Genomic DNA, 25,411 nt, shown 5'->3' on the forward strand with positions numbered 1-25,411 from the left:
TGTTTTCTTTGCTCCTTGATATTGTAGAGTCAAGTCGAAGTAGAGAATTTCTTTGCTCCTTGATTTCGCGAATCAAGTTGAAGTAGAGATACAAAAGATGATGGTAGAATGGAGGCTGGACGTCTAATGTCTTTGGAGTTTGAGATTTTGGTTTTCTGAGAATAATTATTTGCAAGTTTGAGGACGAAACTTTTGATAAGGGTGGTAATAGTAATAGCCCTGTTTTTAAGAGCGTTTATTTAAAAGCTAATTATAATTATTAAGTTAATTATGTTCTAGATTTTCATATTTTATTTGATTCAGGATGTGACACTTTAGTTGTCGTATTTGTAATATATTTATTAGTTTAAATTTTACGAAATTATTCTTATTGGAACTATTTTGAAATTAAGATTAAATTTTAGTTGGGTGTATTTGGCCATAATGAAACACAAATTCGGTATACATCTTCATTCCTATCCGATTGTATTATTTGGAAACTTGATAAAAATCCCTTTTAGTATGTCGGTTTGGTGATAACCCAAACCCCACCCCTTAAACCTTTCTCTCTCTCTTGTGAAGCAAACCCCAAACCCGTGAAACCCCGACCCCCTCTCACTTGCTGCGTTGTCCTTCTCTCTTCGACGCTGTGTGTGCGGTGCTGCTCGCGAGCCACCGCGGCCTTGTGTTTCTCTCTCCTCCCTCGAAGCTCTCTTTCTCCTTGTCGCGTTTTTGTTCTTCGTCGCTAGTACTGTCGCGCTGGTTGTTGTTGTTCGCGGTTGTGCTGCCGCTCCTCGACGCTGCTGTTGTGTGGTGCTCCGCCACCACCGCACGTCGTCGTGCTGCTGCTGGTTGTGGTCCGTGGTGCCGCTGATGGTCGGTTTTTCTTCCCCTGCTTGTACCTCTCTCTCTCTCGTTGGTTGTTGCTGCTCATCTGCGACGCGGTGTCGCTACTGGTGGTAGCCACCAGTTCTTGGAGTTGCTGCAGTGGTGTGTTACCTCTTGTAAAGGTACTACACCGTGTTCTTCCTTCCTTTGATACTAATTCTGTTTTTTCTTTAATTCTAATTGAAGATTAGTGAATTGATTATGAGTTGTTGATGTTTGATGTAGTTGATAATATTGAATTATTGTGGATATGATGATAATTATTGTGAATTGGTTATGAATCAATATATGAAAATTAATTTGTGTTTATGCTAGTTGATTTCATAAATGGGGTTCTAATGTCTTTTCGTGAATTGTTGGTGGTAAATTAAGATTGAGGAAGCTCTTTTATTTAAGTAATAAATTAAATTGGTGTAATGTTGATTTCTGAGAGGATTTGTAATTATAAGTTCCTAAATCAGTTTACTTAGAAGGGTTGGTTTAGTTGTTGCTGCTGCCATGGTTTCCCCCTGTCCCGTGTTTCTCCTCTGGTCCGTTGCTGTTGTCGTGCCATCATGAGTCGCCTTGTCTGTCGCTGTGAGAAGTGGTCGAGCGAAAAGGGTACTTTTCCCTATCTTATGCTGTGAGTTGTGTTTTTGATGACCATGTTCATGTTGTTGTTATATTGATGCCTGATTTTATATTGTAGCTGTATTGTTGTTATTAGTTTCAATTCTAAGAACAATAAAGTACTAACTTGATTATTTGCAAAAACATAATGATTTGTAGAATAGTTTGGGTATTGAAACCTAGCTGGATTAAATCAATTGTATCTTCAAATAGTTATCAAATTAGTTTCTTGTTGGTTGAATAAGGGTTATTAAGCTACAATTAGTTGGTATTACTAGATGGTTGTTGTGGTAGTTGTTATTATAGCGGTTTTTGGTGTGGTTATTATATTGTTGATTATTGATTAGAACTCTAAGTTGAATTGTTAATGCTTTATGGTTCGGGTGATGCTTGTTAGTATCTAAAGATACATGATTATCGAATGGACTAATGTAAGAATGAAATTTATTTCCATGTTTTGCTTTTTCAAATTTGTTGGAACGTATTATTTATTGTAGAATTGAGCTATAGAAAATCAAATATGTGGTGTAGAGTAAAAAGTACAATTATGAGTTTAGAGTTTCGAAGGTCTTTATTACAATGATATGAATACTAGGTGGATGATTTTGTGATGACGGCCTAACTAAGAAAATGTTCTAAAGTTGGTTGAGTATAATTATAAGAAGATGAATAATTAGATGAAAGTCTACACTAGAGTGTCTTCATGAGTTAATTTAATTAGTTTTCTCATATTAAGTTAGAAAGAGAATTAACTAGTCCTTGTTAGTAATGCTAAGAGTACTGGAGTTAGTTTTATAAGTTATGGATTAAATCAGTGAAGTTGTGGTTAATAAAGTATTCAGTTTGATAACTATAAATGGAATAAGATAATAAAGTCAGGCTACTTGACTAGTGATTCACTAAACTAAATTAATGCGTGTGTCTAACTACGTAAATCAATATGATTGTGGATTATTTTGAAGAAGTCTCACTCGGATAATGGAATGGGTTCCTAATTAGTAATGAGATAAACTCGTTCTATAGGATTATGGCCATGGGTCGTAGTTGAGTTTGTTGTTAAATATGTTCATTGGAATTCCACTAATGGTAAAGTATGAATCAGAACTGATTATTTTCATTAATCAATCTTTGATTAATGACCTGGAGTGTGATATGTAACTTAACTCTCCTTAGTTAATTCTAGGTAAGAGACCTATTGCGAGTATTGTTGATATTTGATAATCGTTATTATCATGATTGAGATGAGTCTACATAGATATTGGTGAAATGACAAAGAATATGAACTATCTATATGCAAAAGTATGTGATGTGTAAATCGGGTTAGTAACTCTCGCTAGTTAATTCTAGCTGAGAGACTTATTGTCACTATGGTTGGGTATTTTATAGAATATGATTAGTTACTTGTGTGGTAAGTATGTTTTGTAATTGTAATTGAGTTGAATCGAAATGCATAACTATATTGGCCTCGAAATACTTAAGCGATTATAACTCTCTAAGAAGAAGCCTTGCTTGTTGTTCAATGATTGTCAAGGATTACTATAACTATCGAATAGTTCTAAGAATGGCGAGTGAGTTATGAACGATAATCGAAAGGAATCTGAAAGGGGAAAGTAGCCTCGTCTGAGTCGACGGATGAGGTGACATGAACAGTGCCCCATGGACTGTGAACCTTGGGGGCCTCACAGGGAAACCTGCCCATTACTCTGTGAGGCGATAATCGGGCGATATATCAGGTAATGTGAAACCTGTGAATGGTCGATGAAATCAGCGGAAAAATGTACTCCGGACTAGTCGCGTTATTGGCCAAAAGTAAAGTGAATGGTTGGGTGACGACCCCCACTGTCGGAGTGTAAGCTTTGTCTCCTCCGCCGCGTTCTCTTTCCCCCTAGTTAAAAGGAATGTTATTTCAAAGTATGAAAGTTATATCGATAGTGGATCCTCGATAAGGAATCGTATCGTGGTAAATTGTTTCGATATCGGATTCCCGATAAGGAATCATATCAGGTAAGTAATGAATGTTTATTCAGTATATGAATATGAATATCGATATTGGTTTCCTGATAAGGAGGCATATCATGGTAAGTGATACTAACGTTAGATTCCGGATAAGGAATCGTATCTTGTTATGTGGATTCTCGATAAGGAATCATATCTCATTATTGGATTCCCGATAAGGAATCGTTATGATGAAAGTTATTATGTCATTTATTGCCTGATAAGGGTTTATGTACGACAGTATAAGGGAATGATTGATAGAGTATGAAAACATAAGTTTGGATTTCTGATAAGAAATCAATTAAAGGAAGTAAAGTATATTATTTATTTCAAAGTTGGTGACCTCATATTCCTACTATGGAATCGTGGTAAGTTAAAAGGTTGATTAAATGAGAATATATGAAACGTATCATTGTTAGGAGTCACCTTAGTGTGTTTGTTATTATGTGATTAATGATGTATTATGAAATGTGGAACTAGAAATATAATATGTACGTTCAACAAGATTATTGTTGCTAAGCATGCTATGATGGATGTGATTATTGAACTTATGTTGACTGCTGAGTCATTTTCAAGTAAAAACCACCAAAGCATGTGTTACTCTTGTTTATGGGTTAGTACTCAGCTTTGCTGATGTGTGTACGTTGTTTTGTCATTTCTGTGGCCTGTCACTTGGTTGGTGGCAGTATCTTATATGTTTCAGGTTGAAGCCGTGAGTTATTCTTTTACAAGCTGAAGCGGATACGAGATGGTGCAGTATTATATTTGTTATTGAAGTGAGGACGCTCCACTTGTAATAGTTAATCGTTTATTTTCTATAATTTATTTCTTCATTTAAGAATCGTTAGCTAGTGCTCTTGATTCTCTGTTGGTCGTTGCTCCGCGAAAGCGTTGAGGTTGTTCAGCTTTGGGATTTGGAAATATTTTATAAATTGAAATTGTAACAGGTTCATATTATTTTTCGCTTTAGCGTTGTCCTATTTTCAAAGGAAATTCTGCCGGATTTTCTGTAGAAATTTATGGGAATAAAATCTGGGAATCAGAGCATAGTTGCAATAGTTAATCAATTTGAATAGAATTGGGACTCGAGTTCCACACTCTCCGATGTAGTTCGGTGAGTGTGATGGTAATAGTTCGGGTTATCTCGACCAGAGTCTCTTTCGCTGTGCTTAATCCTTTGTAAGCTGGTCGGGAGAATTCGGGCTGTTACAAGTGGTATCAGAGCTTGAGTAGTTTTTTGATACGCTATGATCTTCATATCATAGTGTAAGGGTTTAATATAGGTATAATGGATTGACTAAAAAGTTAGGTATAAATGAATCAAGCCGGATGAGTGTTTGCGCTTAAGCGTGTGCTATATGGACCCATTCATATGAATAGGTATTACTTGCGTGTATATTTGCTAATGTGTATATTGTTATCTTGTTATGACTCGATTGTCTCTAATATTATTTACCTAAAAGTGTGTATTTCGAGAAAACCTATATGATTTGCTTAAGTAAATGATTTTCAAACGAAATCTCTACAAATGGGATGATTGAAATCCAATGCCAACAAGTTTGTCCCTTCTGTTTTCTTTGCTCCTTGATATTGTAGAGTCAAGTCGAAGTAGAGAATTTCTTTGCTCCTTGATTTCGCGAATCAAGTTGAAGTAGAGATACAAAAGATGATGGTAGAATGGAGGCTGGACGTCTAATGTCTTTGGAGTTTGAGATTTTGGTTTTCTGAGTATAATTATTTGCAAGTTTCGAGGACGAAACTTTTGATAAGGGTGGTAATATGTAATAGCCCTGTTTTTAAGAGCGTTTATTTAAAAGCTAATTATAATTATTAAGTTAATTATGTTCTAGATTTTCATATTTTATTTGATTCAGGATGTGACACTTTAGTTGTCGTATTTGTAATATATTTATTAGTTTAAATTTTACGAAATTATTCTTATTGGAACTATTTTGAAATTAAGCGATTAAATTTTAGTTGGGTGTATTTGGCCATAATGAAACACAAATTCGGTATACATCTTCATTCCTATCCGATTGTATTATTTGGAAACTTGATAAAAATCCCTTTTAGTATGTCGGTTTGGTGATAAACCCAAACCCCACCCCTTAAACCTTTCTCTCTCTCTTGTGAAGCAAACCCCAAACCCGTGAAACCCCGACCCCCTCTCACTTGCTGCGTTGTCCTTCTCTCTTCGACGCTGTGTGTGCGGTGCTGCTCGCGAGCCACCGCGGCCTTGTGTTTCTCTCTCCTCCCTCGAAGCTCTCTTTCTCCTTGTCGCGTTTTTGTTCTTCGTCGCTAGTACTGTCGCGCTGGTTGTTGTTGTTCGCGGTTGTGCTGCCGCTCTCGACGCTGCTGTTGTGTGGTGCTCCGCCACCACCGCACGTCGTCGTGCTGCTGCTGGTTGTGGTCCGTGGTGCCGCTGACGGTCGGTTTTTCTTTCCCGTGCTTGTACCTCTCTCTCTCGTTGGTTGTTGCTGCTCATCTGCGACGCGGTGTCGCTACTGGTGGTAGCCACCACTTCTTGGAGTTGCTGCAGTGGTGTGTTACCTCTTGTAAAGGTACTACACCGTGTTCTCCTTCCTTTGATACTAATTCTGTTTTTCTTTAATTCTAATTGAAGATTAGTGAATTGATTATGAGTTGTTGATGTTTGATGTAGTTGATAATATTGAATTATTGTGGATATGATGATGAATTATTGTGAATTGGTTATGAATCAATATATGAAAATTAATTTGTGTTTATGCTAGTTGATTTCATAAATGGGGTTCTAATGTCTTTTCGTGAATTGTTGGTGGTAAATTAAGATTGAGGAAGCTCTTTTATTTAAGTAATAAATTAAATTGGTGTAATGTTGATTTCTGAGAGGATTTGTAATTATAAGTTCCTAAATCAGTTTACTTAGAAGGGTTGGTTTAGTTGTTGCTGCTGCCATGGTTTCCCCCTGTCCCGTGTTTCTCCTCTGGTCCGTTGCTGTTGTCGTGCCATCATGAGTCGCCTTGTCTGTCGCTGTGAGAAGTGGTCGAGCGAAAAGGGTACTTTTCCCTATCTTATGCTGTGAGTTGTGTTTTTGATGACCATGTTCATGTTGTTGTTATATTGATGCCTGATTTTATATTGTAGCTGTATTGTTGTTATTAGTTTCAATTCTAAGAACAATAAAGTACTAACTTGATTATTTGCAAAACATAATGAGTTTGTAGAATAGTTTGGGTATTGAAACCTAGCTGGATTAAATCAATTGTATCTTCAAATAGTTATCAAATTAGTTTCTTGTTGGTTGAATAAGGGTTATTAAGCTACAATTAGTTGGTATTACTAGATGGTTGTTGTGGTAGTTGTTATTATAGCGGTTTTTGGTGTGGTTATTATATTGTTGATTATTGATTAGAACTCTAAGTTGAATTGTTAATGCTTTATGGTTCGGGTGATGCTTGTTAGTATCTAAAGATACATGATTATCGAATGGACTAATGTAAGAATGAAATTTATTTCCATGTTTTGCTTTTTCAAATTTGTTGGAACGTATTATTTATTGTAGAATTGAGCTATAGAAAATCAAATATGTGGTGTAGAGTAAAAAGTACAATTATGAGTTTAGAGTTTCGAAGGTCTTTATTACAATGATATGAATACTAGGTGGATGATTTTGTGATGACGGCCTAACTAAGAAAATGTTCTAAAGTTGGTTGAGTATAATTATAAGAAGATGAATAATTAGATGAAAGTCTACACTAGAGTGTCTTCATGAGTTAATTTAATTAGTTTTCTCATATTAAGTTAGAAAGAGAATTAACTAGTCCTTGTTAGTAATGCTAAGAGTACTGGAGTTAGTTTTATAAGTTATGGATTAAATCAGTGAAGTTGTGGTTAATAAAGTATTCAGTTTGATAACTATAAATGGAATAAGATAATAAAGTCAGGCTACTTGACTAGTGATTCACTAAACTAAATTAATGCGTGTGTCTAACTACGTAAATCAATATGATTGTGGATTATTTTGAAGAAGTCTCACTCGGATAATGGAATGGGTTCCTAATTAGTAATGAGATAAACTCGTTCTATAGGATTATGGCCATGGGTCGTAGTTGAGTTTGTTGTTAAATATGTTCATTGGAATTCCACTAATGGTAAAGTATGAATCAGAACTGATTATTTTCATTAATCAATCTTTGATTAATGACCTGGAGTGTGATATGTAACTTAACTCTCCTTAGTTAATTCTAGGTAAGAGACCTATTGCGAGTATTGTTGATATTTGATAATCGTTATTATCATGATTGAGATGAGTCTACATAGATATTGGTGAAATGACAAAGAATATGAACTATCTATATGCAAAAGTATGTGATGTGTGAAATCGGGTTAGTAACTCTCGCTAGTTAATTCTAGCTGAGAGACTTATTGTCACTATGGTTGGGTATTTTATAGAATATGATTAGTTACTTGTGTGGTAAGTATGTTTTGTAATTGTAATTGAGTTGAATCGAAATGCATAACTATATTGGCCTCGAAATACTTAAGCGATTATAACTCTCTAAGAAGAAGCCTTGCTTGTTGTTCAATGATTGTCAAGGATTACTATAACTATCGAATAGTTCTAAGAATGGCGAGTGAGTTATGAACGATAATCGAAAGGAATCTGAAAGGGGAAAGTAGCCTCGTCTGAGTCGACGGATGAGGTGACATGAACAGTGCCCATGGACTGTGAACCTTGGGGGCCTCACAGGGAAACCTGCCCATTACTCTGTGAGGCGATAATCGGGCGATATATCAGGTAATGTGAAACCTGTGAATGGTCGATGAAATCAGCGGAAAAATGTACTCCGGACTAGTCGCGGTTATTGGCCAAAAGTAAAGTGAATGGTTGGGTGACGACCCCCACTGTCGGAGTGTAAGCTTTGTCTCCTCCGCCGCGTTCTCTTTCCCCCTAGTTAAAAGGAATGTTATTTCAAAGTATGAAAGTTATATCGATAGTGGATCCTCGATAAGGAATCGTATCGTGGTAAATTGTTTCGATATCGGATTCCCGATAAGGAATCATATCAGGTAAGTAATGAATGTTTATTCAGTATATGAATATGAATATCGATATTGGTTTCCTGATAAGGAGGCATATCATGGTAAGTGATACTAACGTTAGATTCCGGATAAGGAATCGTATCGTATCTTGTTATGTGGATTCTCGATAAGGAATCATATCTCATTATTGGATTCCCGATAAGGAATCGTTATGATGAAAGTTATTATGTCATTTATTGCCTGATAAGGGTTTATGTACGACAGTATAAGGGAATGATTGATAGAGTATGAAAACATAAGTTTGGATTTCTGATAAGAAATCAATTAAAGGAAGTAAAGTATATTATTTATTTCAAAGTTGGTGACCTCATATTCCTACTATGGAATCGTGGTAAGTTAAAAGGTTGATTAAATGAGAATATATGAAACGTATCATTGTTAGGAGTCACCTTAGTGTGTTTGTTATTATGTGATTAATGATGTATTATGAAATGTGGAACTAGAAATATAATATGTACGTTCAACAAGATTATTGTTGCTAAGCATGCTATGATGGATGTGATTATTGAACTTATGTTGACTGCTGAGTCATTTTCAAGTAAAAACCACCAAAGCATGTGTTACTCTTGTTTATGGGTTAGTACTCAGCTTTGCTGATGTGTGTACGTTGTTTTGTCATTTCTGTGGCCTGTCACTTGGTGGGTGGCAGTATCTTATATGTTTCAGGTTGAAGCCGTGAGTTATTCTTTTACAAGCTGAAGCGGATACGAGATGGTGCAGTATTATATTTGTTATTGAAGTGAGGACGCTCCACTTGTAATAGTTAATCGTTTATTTTCTATAATTTATTTCTTCATTTAAGAATCGTTAGCTAGTGCTCTTGATTCTCTGTTGGTCGTTGCTCCGCGAAAGCGTTGAGGTTGTTCAGCTTTGGGATTTGGAAATATTTTATAAATTGAAATTGTAACAGGTTCATATTATTTTTCGCTTTAGCGTTGTCCTATTTTCAAAGGAAATTCTGCCGGATTTTCTGTAGAAATTTATGGGAATAAAATCTGGGAATCAGAGCATAGTTGCAATAGTTAATCAATTTGAATAGAATTGGGACTCGAGTTCCACACTCTCCGATGTAGTTCGGTGAGTGTGATGGTAATAGTTCGGGTTATCTCGACCAGAGTCTCTTTCGCTGTGCTTAATCCTTTGTAAGCTGGTCGGGAGAATTCGGGCTGTTACAGTACCTATTAAGTGATGATTTTGACCACCAATTTTGTAATTTATGGACCTCGACCTTTAGTTGTAGGTGAAATAATCCTTCCACCCATTGATGTAAACGAATACATTATATCCTCTTATATTCTCAAGAAAGTGGTTGCTTCTATTATGTTTCTTCTTCAATAGATCTTAAATAATTTGAGGTGGATGTTTTAGCAGAGGTAATTGAACCTTCCCTTGCATGCAACACAATGAAAACTTTGGCTTGATTTTTTTGGTTTTCTTGTTGACTCTCTCATCAAACCACATTTCCGCGCCACAAAACTCACAGACATATGTTGGGTCTCCTAAATCTGAGTAGCTCTTTGTGAAAAAACAAAATCAGTAATAAATATGCGATATAAACATAAATAAGAAGAAAACACAACAAATTATAATAATAAGTATGATGTTTCACATGATTTGCAATAGTTATTAAAAATTATATGCCAACTTGTAACGATATCCATATAATTGATGTCGTTGTCATTATCGTCTTCTGTAACACACTCATCTTGAACGGTAGTATTTGATTGGTCATGAGAACTTGATTCAATATTTTCATCTTTATATAACAATCATAAAAAATAATACATTTTAGATATGATGTGAAAAGTACTTCAAATATTACATATTATGTTAAATAAGTAAATAATAAATTAATACCATTTATAATTCTCCGTGTAACTGATTTTAAGGATATTTGAACTTCGAACCACATGTCTCTTAGATCTAATATTACTATGAGATTGTGCGAATTCCAACATGTCTCCAGAAACCATAGAGCTGTCTATTAATTATTGCGTTTTAGTTAATATAAATAAATAAATCGATGTAATTGTCGAATACAATCACTTCATTGAAAATTAGAGAATGCATGCCTCGAGCTCTTTTTTCTAACATAATCAGCGTTATGTTACTTCTGGCAATATCAGAAGGAGATTGTGTGGCTAAAGTAAATGTCAAATAAATATCATATGAGATTTTGCATATTAATTTTATTTAATCGTTTAATATAAATAATAATAATTAAATATCGGAATGTATGTAAAGCGTATATGTTAATAACAATGGTGGTAGGATTATTGTTAGCAATAGTTGTGTTTAGCGGTGCCTCAAAAGACGACTTAGAAGATGATGATTGCAAATCTAGAAAAATAAAAATTTGTATATTAATTATCTTAATATCAACATTAAAATTTAATTACCATATAAAGGGAATTTATCATATATTTACCTATACGCCCCAATGGAGTAGTACAAATAATACTTGAATCATTAAATATTGTGCTTATTAACGGTGAATTAACAACGGATCCATCTGAATATAATACGAAAAGATAAAATAAGTTTATACTTAACGTACGATAATATTTCGTATAATAATAGCCTCTATAGTACACATCTATACCGTTCAATGAACGACAAAAAACATTGGAATTAAATACGGATTGTTGCGTCCCTAAATTGCCGAAATTTTTCACGTCTTTGTAATAATATTAGTTTTCTTTTTTGCCTTGCACATCGTTGTTCAATTTGTTTTGATACAACTTGATTTAGAGATCTTGAGAGGATACTGCAAAAAAAATAAAACTAAACAATACATACAAAAAGTGAAGTTATATAACTACAATATAATTGCAAATGAAAACCAAACAAACGATAATTTGTCATTATACTAATTAATTAAATTTAAATAATAATATTTTATTATGACTATATCTTAAGTACTCATAGTATCACAAATAAATTAATATTGAGAGGGTTAAAGATAATATGTTTACATATAAAGTCTTCTTAAAATTCATGTTTTTTGACATTAAAATAGATTCTTTCATAAATTAACCTATATATTATTTGTTTTCTTTTAAAAACATAGAATAACATTTGTAACATACCATTTGACTATGTACAAAATATCAAATTATAAGCCAACATGTAGTGATTATATTTCGGTCAAAACAACATTTATAAGCAACATTTATTATTATATTTGTGATGATTCACATGCATTCCTCATTTACTTATTTCATTTCTCAAACTCATGAACAACTTCTTTTATTCTCTACTCTCTAACTTCTCTCTAGAATTCTTCAAAATCTCTTCATCTACTCCTCCAAAAATTTCGAAATATTCTTCATTTCTCACGATTTTGTCCTACAAAATTTTTATTTTCGAAATCAAATACACAAATTCACCATCAAACATGAGAACACAAAAAAAGTCAGATTTATTTGGTTCGAAATATCTCCGGTAGAAAATAATATGGAAATGTTACATATTTCCATTTTTTCGAAGTTTTAATTCGGGAATTTCTCAAATGTTGATTAGTTATGGACGAATTACTTGCAAAATGTAGTTGCATGTCATCATCTCAACATATTCAAGATGGAAATTAAAGATTTTTGGTAAGTTTTAACATTCTTTTTTTTCGTTTTTGTTTATATAGTATCTGTTATATGGATATGTAGTGTTATATTTTTTTTGCTTTTTCTTATAAAAATATGAATAAATACAATAATGAATATTCGAAATTTGATTTGCATGTAAAAATTATGATGAATAATGGGTGAATTTAAGCTAAATAAGGTTAACAGGAAGAGTGACAAAAATATTTCGTTTATAATTTTTTACTTCCGATAATAGTATACATGATGAATCTATAATTAAAATTTTTCTTTCATTAAAATTATTCATATTACTGGTTATTAATACAAATATGATTGAGTAGTTAGATTACATGTTAATGTTTCTTGAAAATTAAATTTTTATCTTCAATATAATGAAAGTAAGAAACAAATATTTTTGGTAATTTTAACATGTTTTTTTTTCGTTTATGTAGATATAGTTTGTCTTATATTTATATGCAGTTTTTAATTTTTCTTGATATTACTTAAAAAGATATGAATAACTACAATAAATTATATTGTTATATTGATTTGCATGTAAAAATTTGGTGAATTATGGGTCAATTTAAGATACATAAGTTTAATAGGAAGTGAAAAAAATATTTTGCATATACAATTTTTTTTTCGTACGAACATATAATTATACATGATGAATTTATAATTACAAATTTTTTTCATTATAATTGTTAATATTATTAGTTATTATTACAAATGTGATTGAGTATTTAGATTGCATGTTAATATTTCTTTAAAATTAAAATGTCATCTTCAACATAATGAAAATAAGAAATAAAGTCCTAATATTTTTTAAAATTATAATTTAAATGTAAAACAGTGTACTATTGAATAATAATATGATTTTATTGGTTTTAAATATATAGATGTTAGTGGAATATCAACAATAAGTTGGTATATTTTACAGTTCAACTAAATTGAATTTCAGGTAAAACTTTATATTTAACGTTTTTATTTCTGTACATCAATATATATTTAACCAATGTTGATTATAATATTTATTTAAACGAATTTTGCAATTATGCAGTTAAAATTAAAAACTGGGTTGCATGTCAGTATGTTGCAAAGGAGATTTAGTAGACTTCAAGAAAATACATTGTAAGGTATTAATTTCTTTACTTTTGTATTTTTATCCATAATATGTATAGTTTCTTGATTAAATTAAATTGGAAAAAACTTAAATATGCACAATATAATCTAACATAAACATATTTTAATTTGAAGAAACAAATATTAGTGCAATACAAATAAAATCTAGATTTTTTTAATCAAATTTCTGTGTTGGGCTTTGTAATTAGATTAACTTTAAGTTTCAAATGCAACCTTAAATTATGTGAATCAATTGTTAAGGATATGTATTAAAATGTTATTCCATACAACTAAACGAATATATGAAGCAAAATTAATTTTTTTTATTTACAGTAAATTGATAAAAATGTTGTTTCTATTAGTTTTCAAACTAACGATAAATAAAGCAAAAACAAATATGACATCTATTATTACTATAACATATTGTATGTCATCTATAATTACAAATAGAGTAGTATAAAAAAATAACAAATTCATGAGCTTTTAACTATTTAACATTATAATGGGAATATTATGCAATAGAAATACAATTAGATATGTCGCATAAAGGAGTTCTTTGAGTAATACAACTTATGTGACTTCTTTGAGAATGAAAATGTAGTTCTTGTTCTTGACTAACATTATCTGCAAAAAATCAAAAAAATGTTATATTTCACATAACCACAAATATTAAATGATAATATAAGCAAATATGTATAGACAAATACAATGAACAATACATACCATGTAACATGTTATGATTCTTGTTACGCTTTTCATGTAATATATATTTCCTGTTTTCCCTTGCTAATTTGTACTTCTCCTTTCGTATTGCCCCTTGCATATATGATTGGTGAATATGGATTTTCATTTGATTGCACTTGTGTTTCAAAGCTTGTCACAACTATTTATTTTAAAATTATCAAATATGTCATAACTATAAACATTCGAAAATGATGAAATTTAAATTATAAAATAATGATAAATATATTACCATTTGAAATATCGGTTAAATAGAGCGTTGACTTGTAAAATCCTCTTCTACTCTTGGCGACAAAGTATGGGATTGGATTTCGAGTAAGTCTGCTAATCAAACATATAATTTAGTAGAAGGAATACTTGTATATATAATAAACGTACATATTGCCATGAAATAAAATATTAGTGTTTGCTATTTCTGAAAGTTAACAACTTCATCAATTGTAATTAATAGTCTTAAATATAATGTTTTATTGAAATAATAATATTTTATTTATTTTGTTATTTTCATGTGGATATGCATTCGAATAACATGAGTATAATCAAACACTTTATAACACATCGCACAAGATGTATGAAGAATTTAGGTGAGAATCCTAATACTTATATATTAGACTATTTATATATTATTTTTCTTTGCTTTAAAAAATGATTACTAAACCGTTTATAATTAGTTTTTATAAGAAATATTTGATATTCCATCAATATCGTGAAATGTTAAATGTAATAATTAGTTACTGTAATTTGTTTATAGTTTAATTGTAATTTAATAATTAGTTATATTGTATTTATTCGGAAGAAGATGGAATATCATATATTCATATATAAAACCTAACTATAAACAGTTAGATGAATACATACCTGTATGATATGCATGTCGTTTTGAACCCCTTCCCTTCTTAACATGATGATATTGTTTTGATGCATTTGGATCATCATTTTCATTATTCATTTCGAATTGGTGGATGAATTGAAATATTAAAAATGAATAATCATACTCTATCTTAATATATTATTTGAATGAATATTATAAACTATTAGAATTGATATACATACATAATATATATTATGTAATAGGAATACATATCTATGTATAGTTGGCAAATATTTCAATCCTGATTTTAGCCTTAATTTTAGTTATCAAATATTACCTAGCTACAATTATGTTAAATTATCATGTAATATATATAGAAGGTTTACAACCTTAAATTTTTTTTTTTATTTGTCAACATCAGAATCATAATGGATATTATAAGATAATATTACCTCGCCATTATATACGCACAATGATGGTTATTAATGTCAATTACTTAAAGAAAATCCATGTATTGTTGTCTTAACGTCTTCAACATAAGCCCAAACTTCATTGCGTTTCTTAAAATGATATGTAAACATACTGGACACGTTGTGGACATAAAGATACCCTCCACGAAAAATAGTTAAAACCATAGATTCAACATCTAAAAAATTCAAATATTCAACATTAGCGGGCCATTTTTTGGATGGATTTTCAGTTTCTATTATGTTTGGAGGAGAACATAATATTGATGTAGAGATAGGGGAAGAAGTTGACATCAATATGCAAATTGAGAATCCGAAAATGAGTTGGGATGTTTGAAGAGAAAACGACACTATTTATACAAAAAAATGATACGTTTATTTTGCATATTTACGTTATTTAGGTAATTAGTATCTAAAATTATGGTTGATTGACAATCAGAATAACTATTGATTGATTGGTAACATAATTTCGGATAGTATCAATTTAAATTAACTGATTGATTGACAATTACCATTAAGGGAGGCAATAATTAAGATTGATTGATAATTTAAATTACTTCCCGTATTTAGTTGGTTAGTAAAATTTTCGTAGTTACCCACTATGGCAATTAGAATCTTCGGACAACACCAATATTAATTTGAATTTTGAATTACGTAATTGTACCCATAATTAACATCAATCACATTAATTTATAAATGGAATGTGCTTGATTTCCGGAAATCTCATATGATATCATAATATTAATTGCCTAATTTAAAAAATCAATCAAACACAAATCACGATTTTTTTTTTTGCATTTTTCATATAATTTTCGGCCAAAATATTCTGCATTGCCACGTGGACACTGAGAGTTTAATTGTGAGAAGCTCTAGAATTTCCCGGTTAATGTGAGCTTGACACGTAGGATTTTGGATTTTACTTTAGATAATAGTATAGATAGAATGATAGATAGATTGTGCGTGATTGGTGTATGTTTCCTATAGCAATACCAAATAAAATTATGGCGTGGCGATTAAATAATCACCAACTTTTTGTGGATCAAAATAACTTATCTTCAATCAAAGTTAGGTGGTCTTTCTAACTTATGCCTTCCTCCTCTATTATACTTTTATAATAATCTGTATTGGAATCTGCATCTAATCAATTGATTTGGCTGCAGTAGCTACATAGACTATTCATATGATTTTAAGACAATTAGTCAATTGCCTATTACATACTACATCAAACTTCAATAGGCTCGAATCATATATAACATCTAATAGTGTTACTTTACATCGCAAATGGAATTTAATTAAGTTAAAACATTCAACAGTACTATCTTACTATAGTTTGGATTGACAATATAATCACAAATTAGAAATAATTAAGGCATATAGAAAAAACTAAAAAGGTTAATTCATGGAGTTTAAAGAACCGAAAAAAACTAACATATTATTCTACCTCTCTACTGAGATTATTACCAACATTCTTTCTCATGTAACCACGTCTTCTACTGATGATCGATTTTGTTTTGTGTCCAAATTGAGGTAAGTTATACAATGATGCAACTATTGTTATCTAACTATGTTGTATTTTTTGCGTGCAAATTTGTTTGTGATATTATGAATGAGATGTCTAATTATAAGAAAATGAAATATTGAAATTGTCTTATACATTGTTTGTAGTTGACTAATTATATAGTATAATATAATTACAATGTGTGTAAATATTGAATGTATGATGTGTAATTGCGTTGGAATCTTAATAAAAATGAAGAATTTGAAGTAATATGATTGTTTGAGTCTAGAATAACCTTCAAATTGCATAAAGAACAACCAAAATGTATCAAACCATTAATCAAATTTGAATATAAATATGACGAAAGAATAAAAAGAAATGAATTTATTATTATTCAACAGGGATAAGGACGATTACATTTGATGAATTAACAAACAATAAAATACATAAAGAAATGATAACAAAATAAAAAACGGAATTTACAGGATGAATTATAAAACAATTAATTAAAAAAAAGTCTATTCCTATTATTTAAATACTAAAATATTATACAAATAGATCGATGTTACTTTCATAAAAAGTACTCAAAATCTCGATTGTGATGTTTTATGATGATGATGATTATGAAATTTTCTTCCATCGCGTTTGGAGAATTCATCCATTATTTTTCGAATTCGAATAAATAAACGCATGTAACAATCTTCATTCATTCGAAATTAGTAAAATCTGTTATTTCCCTAGGAACACTACAAGAGGGGGGGTGAATTGTAGGTGTAGAAATAAACGTAACTTTTTGCGGAAATTAAAACTTAAACGAATAAACAAGCTAAAGGAACACAAGGGATTTTTACGAGGAAAAACTTCTTGGGCCCAACAAGAAGAAACAACCTCGACCACTAGGGATTTTAAACTCAACACTTTCACTAATTAGGCCAAACAACTCTGTTACAACCTAATTCTAACTCGAGCCCTACCTTGAGTTCCTAAACTCAAGTTCCTGAACCACTGTTCCCTTAACAGCATTCCTCTCAACTTCACTCGAAGTTTTCTCACACATACAAGCTTCACTCAAAGCCTTTCTCTTACAGAACTTCACTCAAAGTTCCCTTACCCCAAAAACCAAAATACAATTGATCGAAATAAGCTTAGTGGAATTAGAGTAAGAAGGCAAAGAACAAATGGCTATTATGAGAGAATGAAGGCACTGACACTTAATAAGTTAAACTCACTTAATTACTTAGTCAGACACAATTTGGAACTTATCTAGACTTCTATATTTATAGTGGTAATCATGAAGAACGTGGGAGTAATGTTTGAGTACACGTTTTAATCCATTTACCCATGATGTTCCTTCCCCTAAGGAACACGTTTATACATCATGTCCCATGATCCCATGAACTCTAAATAACGTGGATAAAATGCAGCCATTACTCCTAAATAATAGGAGTTCCTTCAACATTATCCGAAAATCAGTTTTTATAAACTCTTTTTATCTTTAAATCTGAATTTCTAACTTTAAGAAAATAATATCTTTGAAATAAATATCTTTCTAACAACCGGATATTATTTTCTTATTTTCCGAAAAATAATATCTTTTCAAAACAGATTTTCTTTTTATAAAACTGATTTTATCATTTGAAATTAGAAATAACTAATTTCCTATAATCTAGGCATGACTTACTCCATTATCATTTAACCGTTACACGCCTAAGTCTAGTTCCTTATATTATTCAGTTCCTTTAACATTTTACTAAGTGCCACTGAGTTTGTTCCTTACAGAGGAACAAACGCTTCATTCTCAAATATTCTGCCACAGTTCCTTACCATTCTTTCTTGTTCCTTTACATTGGAACTAGAAAATAAAACGCCTAGCTTCTATTATTCTTGATCCAATGCTTGCTCCAGTATCAACATAGAAACTTCTTTACTTAGCCTTTGAAATCCTCTCTTGACTTCTTCATTGACTTTGTATTCTCCCAGTTCCTTGCATTGATACCTTAGACACCATACACTTAAATAATTCATTAGTTCACTACTTAGTTTGTTCCTTTGTTTCTTTGTCATTATCAAAACTAGGGTTCAACAAAATCATTCCATATTATTGAATGATTTCATTGAATGGAGCCATTTTTTCGTTTTGAAAGAGAAAGATTAAGAATGAGAGAGACCGGATTCAACTTTAGCGGGCCATTTTTTGGATGGATGTTGTGTTTCTATTATGTTTCGAGGAGAACATAATATTGACTTAGAGATAGGGGAAGAAGTTGACATCAATATGCAAATTGAAAATCCGAAAATGAGTTGGGATGTTTGAAGAGAAAACGACACTATTTATACTAAAAAATGATACGTTTATTTTGCATATTTACGTTATTTAGGTAATTAGTATCCAAAATTATGGTTGATTGACAATCAGAATAACTATTGATTGATTGGTAATATAATTTCGGATAGTATCAATTTAAATTAACTGATTGATTGACAATTACCATTAAGGGAGGCAATAATTAAGATTGATTGATAATTTAAATTACTTTCCGTATTTAGTTGGTTAGTAAAATATTCGTAAAAACCCAATATGGCAAAAAAAAATTTTGGCCAACACTAATAGTAAATTGAATTTTGAATTACAAAATTGTACCCATAATTAACTCTCAATCACATTACTATATGAATGGAATATCCTTGATTTCCGGAAATCTCTTATGAGATCATGATATTAATTGCCTAAATTAAAAAATGAATCATTTAATTTCCGAAATTATTTGCATTTTTCATTAATTTTTCGGCCAAAAAAACATGCATTGCCACGTGGACACTCTCATTGAGCGTTTAATTGTGAGGAGCTCTAGAATTGCTCGGTTAATGTGAGCTTGACACGTCAGCTTTTGTCTTCTGCTTTAGATAATAGTATAGATTAAAAAGGCGTGCGTGACAATGTATACACGCCACATGACACAAGTGATAAATCATGTCAATAACAAAAGTAAAATTAGCTTGCAATAAGATATGAACCCATGATCTCTTGCAATTATATATGATACAATTACCATCTCAACCAACTTTTAATCATGCTTTAAGTCTCCACATTATTATATTTGTACCTTTTAAATGTTGAGTTTTCCTTAATATATTTTAATGGGAATGAAAAAAATGCATATAAAATTTGTAAAACAGTATCAACCCGGAGCAACGTCCGGGCCCAAATACTAGTTTAGTAATAATAGTACGTGTAAAAAAGATCACGCAGTACTCCCACAAATTCCGATACAGAACCAAGGATGTCTTGGACGTGGTTAAGATTGAGGTGCTCTGAACGATATATTACAGGTTCGAATCACCCCTCCTCTTCTTTGTACTTTATTCCAATCCAGAGATGCTCCTATCTACCGATTAAGTAAATGACTATCGGGAATGAAGTACTAATCCTTTACCATTTTTTATTTTTTGACCAATTATACCTTCATGATTTGAATGTTAAAAAAAAATGCTCAACATCAATATGTGAATATTTGATAGAGAATAGAAAATGAAAAATGAAAAAAAAAAAAATTATTTAAGTTATTATATATCTTGATTTTTTTTTTTACTTCTTTCAAAAGAGGCGGCACAACTATACGAATAGTAAACAAAAAAATTAATTAAATATAAAAAAATTCTATTCTATTATGAAATATGTATACCGATATGTTATGCCCTAATGACATCAATACATACTGAGTATCCGAAACCTTTTCCTTTAGAAAATACTTCTTATTATTTTTGGTAGATTGTATGAATGTTTCAACCATTAAAGTTAACTTAAATAAACAAAAAAACAAATAGGATTACAACAATGTAAACAATTAAAATAAAAATTAAAGAATTTATTAATTTGCAAGAATAATGCTTGTTTTAATCTTGTTTTCCTTGAAAGAAATTATTTAAACAATTACTTTTTGGTCTAAGAAATACTACTAGGTACTTAATTACATATTATCAATTAATTACGTTTGTACAAGTGCGCAGGTAACCTAGGAAGAGGCACAATTTGGAGAGGAGTGGCCATATAACTAACAGCTCCAGGGATCTCGGCCATGGAAATTTCTTCAGGTTTAACTCCAATTGGTGGGCACCAATCAAAGTGGTGCAAAAGATGACCCAACATCAATGTAACCAGATTTATGCTCATTTGTGCACCCATGCAAATACGTCTACCTGCCCCAAATGGTAACAATCTAAAATCATGACCCATGATGTCCACATCTTCCTCATCAAGGAATCGTTCGGGTCGAAACTCATGTGGGTTCAACCAAATTTCCGGGTCACGGGCGATAGCCCAAACATTCACAAGGACAATGGTTCCCTTAGGAATGTCATAGCCTTGAATGTTGATGTTGGCATTAGCTTTATGTGGTAGCATTAAAGGGGTTGGAGGGTGCATCCTTAGGGCTTCCTTGATGATAGCTTGTAAATATGGAAGGTTTATCATATCTTCTTCAGTTATATATCTTTCATGACCAATTATGTCATCTAGTTCATAATGAGCTTTTTGTATGACTCTTGGGTGTCTAAGTAGTTCTGTCATTGCCCATTCAACTGTGATTGCGATTGTGTCCATACCTGCCATCACCATGTCCTATAAAAAAGGCAATATAATTTGCATGAAATAGCTAGTTGCTCACCAACATGTATCATATCTTCATTAAATCCATACTTCTTTTACATGCACAAAACCATAATTTCATTATAATGCTCACTATTGAACTTGACAAATTAAAAATTAACGTATTTAATTAACAAACATGAAAAATTACTTTGAAATTTAGAAAATTGTTATGATTCTTTTCAAGAGAAGAATTATAAAGAGGCATAGCAATTAGTCTAACAAGAAGAAACATGAAAACGTTATAAAGATATAGCAAGTCAACAAGATATGAACAACATAAGTTACTATTGATCGTTACGTTAATTTCTATTTTTTCCTGTTCGAGTGCATAGATTCAAGAAGAGTAGTATTATAGACATAATTCATGGTCCACGTTTTGAGTATCACCTTCAAAAATATTGCCAACTAATGTAGTTGCCATCAACCTACAATAATACTATACGACAACGTTAGCTTTCTCATGATCAAGTTTGTACTTTCTTTTGTTGGAGGGAGGTAATTTATTGTTAGTCAAAATCTCTACCTAAAGTAACTTTATATTATGGCTATGTTCGGGAAAGTGTTTTAGATATCTTAAATTATAAGATGCTTGAATATTATATTTTTATATTCGAAAATAATTGGTAGTATTTAGGTGGTTAAAATAACTGAAATAGACAAATTAAATTTTTTAATTAACTTATCAAAATCAGTGACTAGAACTTTCTAAGATTTTGATAACAATTAATTGCGCCAAAATAATTTATCAGTTTAAGCAACTAATTTTGTCAAATATTTAAGCTAATTAGCTACCTTATCAGTTTCAGCTAACTTAAAAGTTTCATTTTCTTTTTAACTAGTATTGTGAAACAGATCAGCCATGCGTGAAAATATGATAAATAAGTAATTGAATTGGATTAATTTGAAGACAAGAGTGGCTTTGCCCTAATAAAGCAAAGTCGTCAATGAGATATATATACAACTGAGTAAATGACCTGATAACATACTATAATTAGAGAAATTCTCAATGGTAGGCTTCTATTATTGAGAATTTCCAATGGTTGATTCAACTTTTTTTTTTTATTCCCATTGCTAGCTAGGCCTCAGTTTTTTCTAATTTACGCAAATGTAGCATAAATTAAGCTTAAACGTTAATTTCATATTTATTTTATTTACTCCATCCATGTGTAATGGAGTAAATAAAAATTACATGGCAAATTCATCTTCTTTTACTCCATCACTCTGTAATTTTTTCCCTTGGGTATAGATTATATATGTTAGAAGACAAAAAGCACATGAAGAGTATGAATACTACTAAAAAAAATATATAGTATATCAAGATATGTTAGGATTCATCATAAAGATTAATATTGACCTACTCTTTAACCTAAATAAATCAGGGTTAGTACGGCTTAGGCAAATTAAAACTTAACATAAGTATTAAAATTAAACATGAAATTAAGGTTTAAACTTCATCAATGCTATATTTGGATAAATTAGGAAAATTAAGGCGTAGCAATGAAAAAAAAAAAAGAAGTTGAATCTACCATTGAAAATTCTCGAAAATAAGAGCTAGCAATGATAACTATTATATGCGCATGTTTAAGTTACTACTAAGATTTTAAATACATCAACATACCCAAAGGAGGCCTACGATGGTTTCTTCACTTAGGCCATACTCGTCCTTCCATGAAAGCAAAGCATCAAGCAAATGTTGCTTATCTTCCTCCTCCATGATCGCCTTGGCGAAGCGGTCCATTCGATCTCGATGCTCGTCCAGAGGTTGATCATAGAAGCATGACAGCCATTGCAGCCATGGTACATGCTCCACCACCATACTTGGCCTCTTAGTCTCCCTCACTCCAAGTATTATGCGCATAAACTCTTGTCCTTGCTCATCTAGTTCTCTTTCTGAGTTGAAAAATCTCTTACCAAATGTTATCCTAGTGACATGATTTAGTGCCACTTCCACCAAGTATTTCCTCAATGTTATCACGCATTTTTCTATGTTTTTCAAGGAAAATAAATTAATAAGTTTCTGGATGCACATAGCAAAACGGAAATATTATTGTTCATCACTTCATCTATGTCACTGTAAGAGTTAGAAGTAGACTCCCTAAAGTATTTGTTGATAAGAATCAAAGTAGTCTGAAGATTAGGAATTGAGGTTCGCTCAAGTGGTGAGTATTCCCATCTTCTCTAATATTCAATTCCTACCCCAAGCATTTACTTGGGATTAAAGGGAAGGGGACTAGGGAGGGGGTGGGGGGGTGGGGGTTTATGGCTTGAAATAGGCTTCTAGGTGGGGCCTGTGCGAGCACACCACACACCACAGTCCTTACCTATTTTAAAAAAATAGTGTCAAAATTTCAAGTAGAAATATTAATATAGTATGGAGGAAATACCATAAACTCCATTTTGGTAGCTTTTGACATTTAGTATTCCAAAAGATAGTTTTATTAACATTTGTGAAGCATCATTTCAAATGGTAAAAGTTACCATCCCAACATCCCTTGCTATTGTACCAAATATCGGGAGGGCCGTCTCATAATAAAATCAGGTCTTTGTGCTAAAATAAATTATAAAGATTAATTTTTTTATGAATAATAAGAGACAAAGATTTATTAATGGGGTTTAATTGGAGAATAGAATGAGAAGAAGAAAAACACCAAATAGAAATTAATCTCTTTAAATTTGCATACAACATTACACTCGATAATATCGGAAAGGAATAGTTTATAGATTTTATTTTCTTTAAACAACTAATAGAATTAGACACTTATAGTTTGAAGTCATGTGCAGTTGTTCATCCTGCACATGACCTTAACCTTCTCCGAACATCGCTATTCATTCAAAGCTAGAATAATCCCTCCCATTCCCAACTATCCCCTCAAGATATACTATCCAAAGTTAGAAGAGGCAAAGTTTAAAATGTATATGATGCATAAATTAATAACAAAAAGCAAAAAAAAAAAAAGAATCATGAAAAAGGAGCATACCACTTGAACTATTGCAATCCCTATAGATGGACTCAATCATGGTAGTGACCTCCTCTTCTCTAATGGGCCTTTGGGCCTCAATTTTCTTACTGCTGAATAATGCATGAGTACACAATTTTCTTACTTTAACATAATGAGGCCCGTAATCAGCCCAAGTGAGATCCATACCATCTTTGATAAAAGTTGTTTGAGATTTAATTCTATATCTATTAGCCAACTCTCGATCATGATGTTTCAACACTTCCTTAGCCAAATCCGAGCTCGAAACGATGACGTTTAGGTCCGACCCGAACCATACCGATATAAATGGGCCATATGCTTGGGCCCATTCATAGAAGCACTTGAAATGGACTGGTTTTAGGTTGTATATGTTACCCACAATGGGCCATGGCCTTGGGCCTGGGGGAAGCTTGAATTTGACCCGTAAAATGCGACGGTACATTAGTAAGATTATGACAAGGATAGTTGGTATAAAGGCTAGTGATAGATGAACCATTTTTTTAACAAGTGAAAGAGGTGATCACAAGATAAATGGGACAAGAAATAGCTAAATATAAGTGTTAGAAAAAAACGTACATTGGTATTTTAAGACTATTAATTAAGACTATCTTATGGGATTATAGGAGTTTTATGATTATTAATTATAGGAGTTTTTACTATTACTATTAATTATAGGTGTTATTCTAAGAATTTTTTTTCTTTTCTTGAAACACCTTTAATTGATAGTCTTATAAATGAGGCACTTTTCTTAAAATGTATTTTGGTGTTTAAGATTATTAATTAAAGTGTTAATTAATGAAAAAATGTTATAAATTAAAACTCATATAAATGAAACATAATGTCATATCAATGAGACATAATAATAAAGCAAAATGTTATAATGATGAGACTTATATAAATGAGACGTTATTGTAAAAAAATTAAATGATATCATATGTTATAAGAATTAGACAATATTTTATAAAATGAGACAATATATTGTAAAACTGACAATTATAAGAATGATATA

General features: G+C 31.4%; 1 protein-coding gene and 1 long non-coding RNA gene across 2 annotated transcripts; one reads left to right on the top strand and one right to left on the bottom strand.

Annotated features, from left to right (window-relative positions):
* The first annotated feature begins 500 nt into the window (after positions 1 to 500).
* Positions 501 to 9,488, top strand: LOC125495438 (uncharacterized). The gene is made up of 3 exons (XR_008968522.1): positions 501 to 989; positions 4,158 to 6,032; positions 9,206 to 9,488. It is a non-coding gene; the product is annotated as an uncharacterized LOC125495438 (long non-coding RNA).
* An 11,270-nt stretch (positions 9,489 to 20,758) lies between these two features.
* Positions 20,759 to 24,898, bottom strand: LOC104889748 (cytochrome P450 98A2-like). The gene is made up of 3 exons (XM_010675046.3): positions 24,403 to 24,898; positions 23,043 to 23,407; positions 20,759 to 21,394 (listed from the first exon to the last, which is right to left on the bottom strand). Exons 1-3 carry the CDS (start codon positions 24,896 to 24,898, stop codon positions 20,759 to 20,761), a joined length of 1,497 nt encoding a protein of 498 aa, XP_010673348.3.
* Between the last annotated feature and the right edge of the window lie 513 nt (positions 24,899 to 25,411).

The sequence above is a fragment of the Beta vulgaris genome, chromosome 3 (genome assembly GCF_026745355.1).
Source record: "Beta vulgaris subsp. vulgaris cultivar EL10 chromosome 3, EL10.2, whole genome shotgun sequence".
In the NCBI taxonomy this organism is placed as follows: domain Eukaryota; kingdom Viridiplantae; phylum Streptophyta; class Magnoliopsida; order Caryophyllales; family Amaranthaceae; genus Beta; species Beta vulgaris.

Excerpts from the sequence above, each read along its gene's own strand:
- LOC104889748 (XM_010675046.3), bottom strand. The coding sequence starts at position 24,898 with ATGGTTCATCTATCACTAGCCTTTATACCAACTATCCTTGTCATAATC. Across the intron at positions 23,408-24,402 it reads GGATTGCAATAGTTCAAGTG|AAAAATGCGTGATAACATTG; the intron begins GTATGCTCCTTT and ends TGAAAAACATAG. Across the intron at positions 21,395-23,042 it reads CCATCGTAGGCCTCCTTTGG|GACATGGTGATGGCAGGTAT; the intron begins GTATGTTGATGT and ends CCTTTTTTATAG.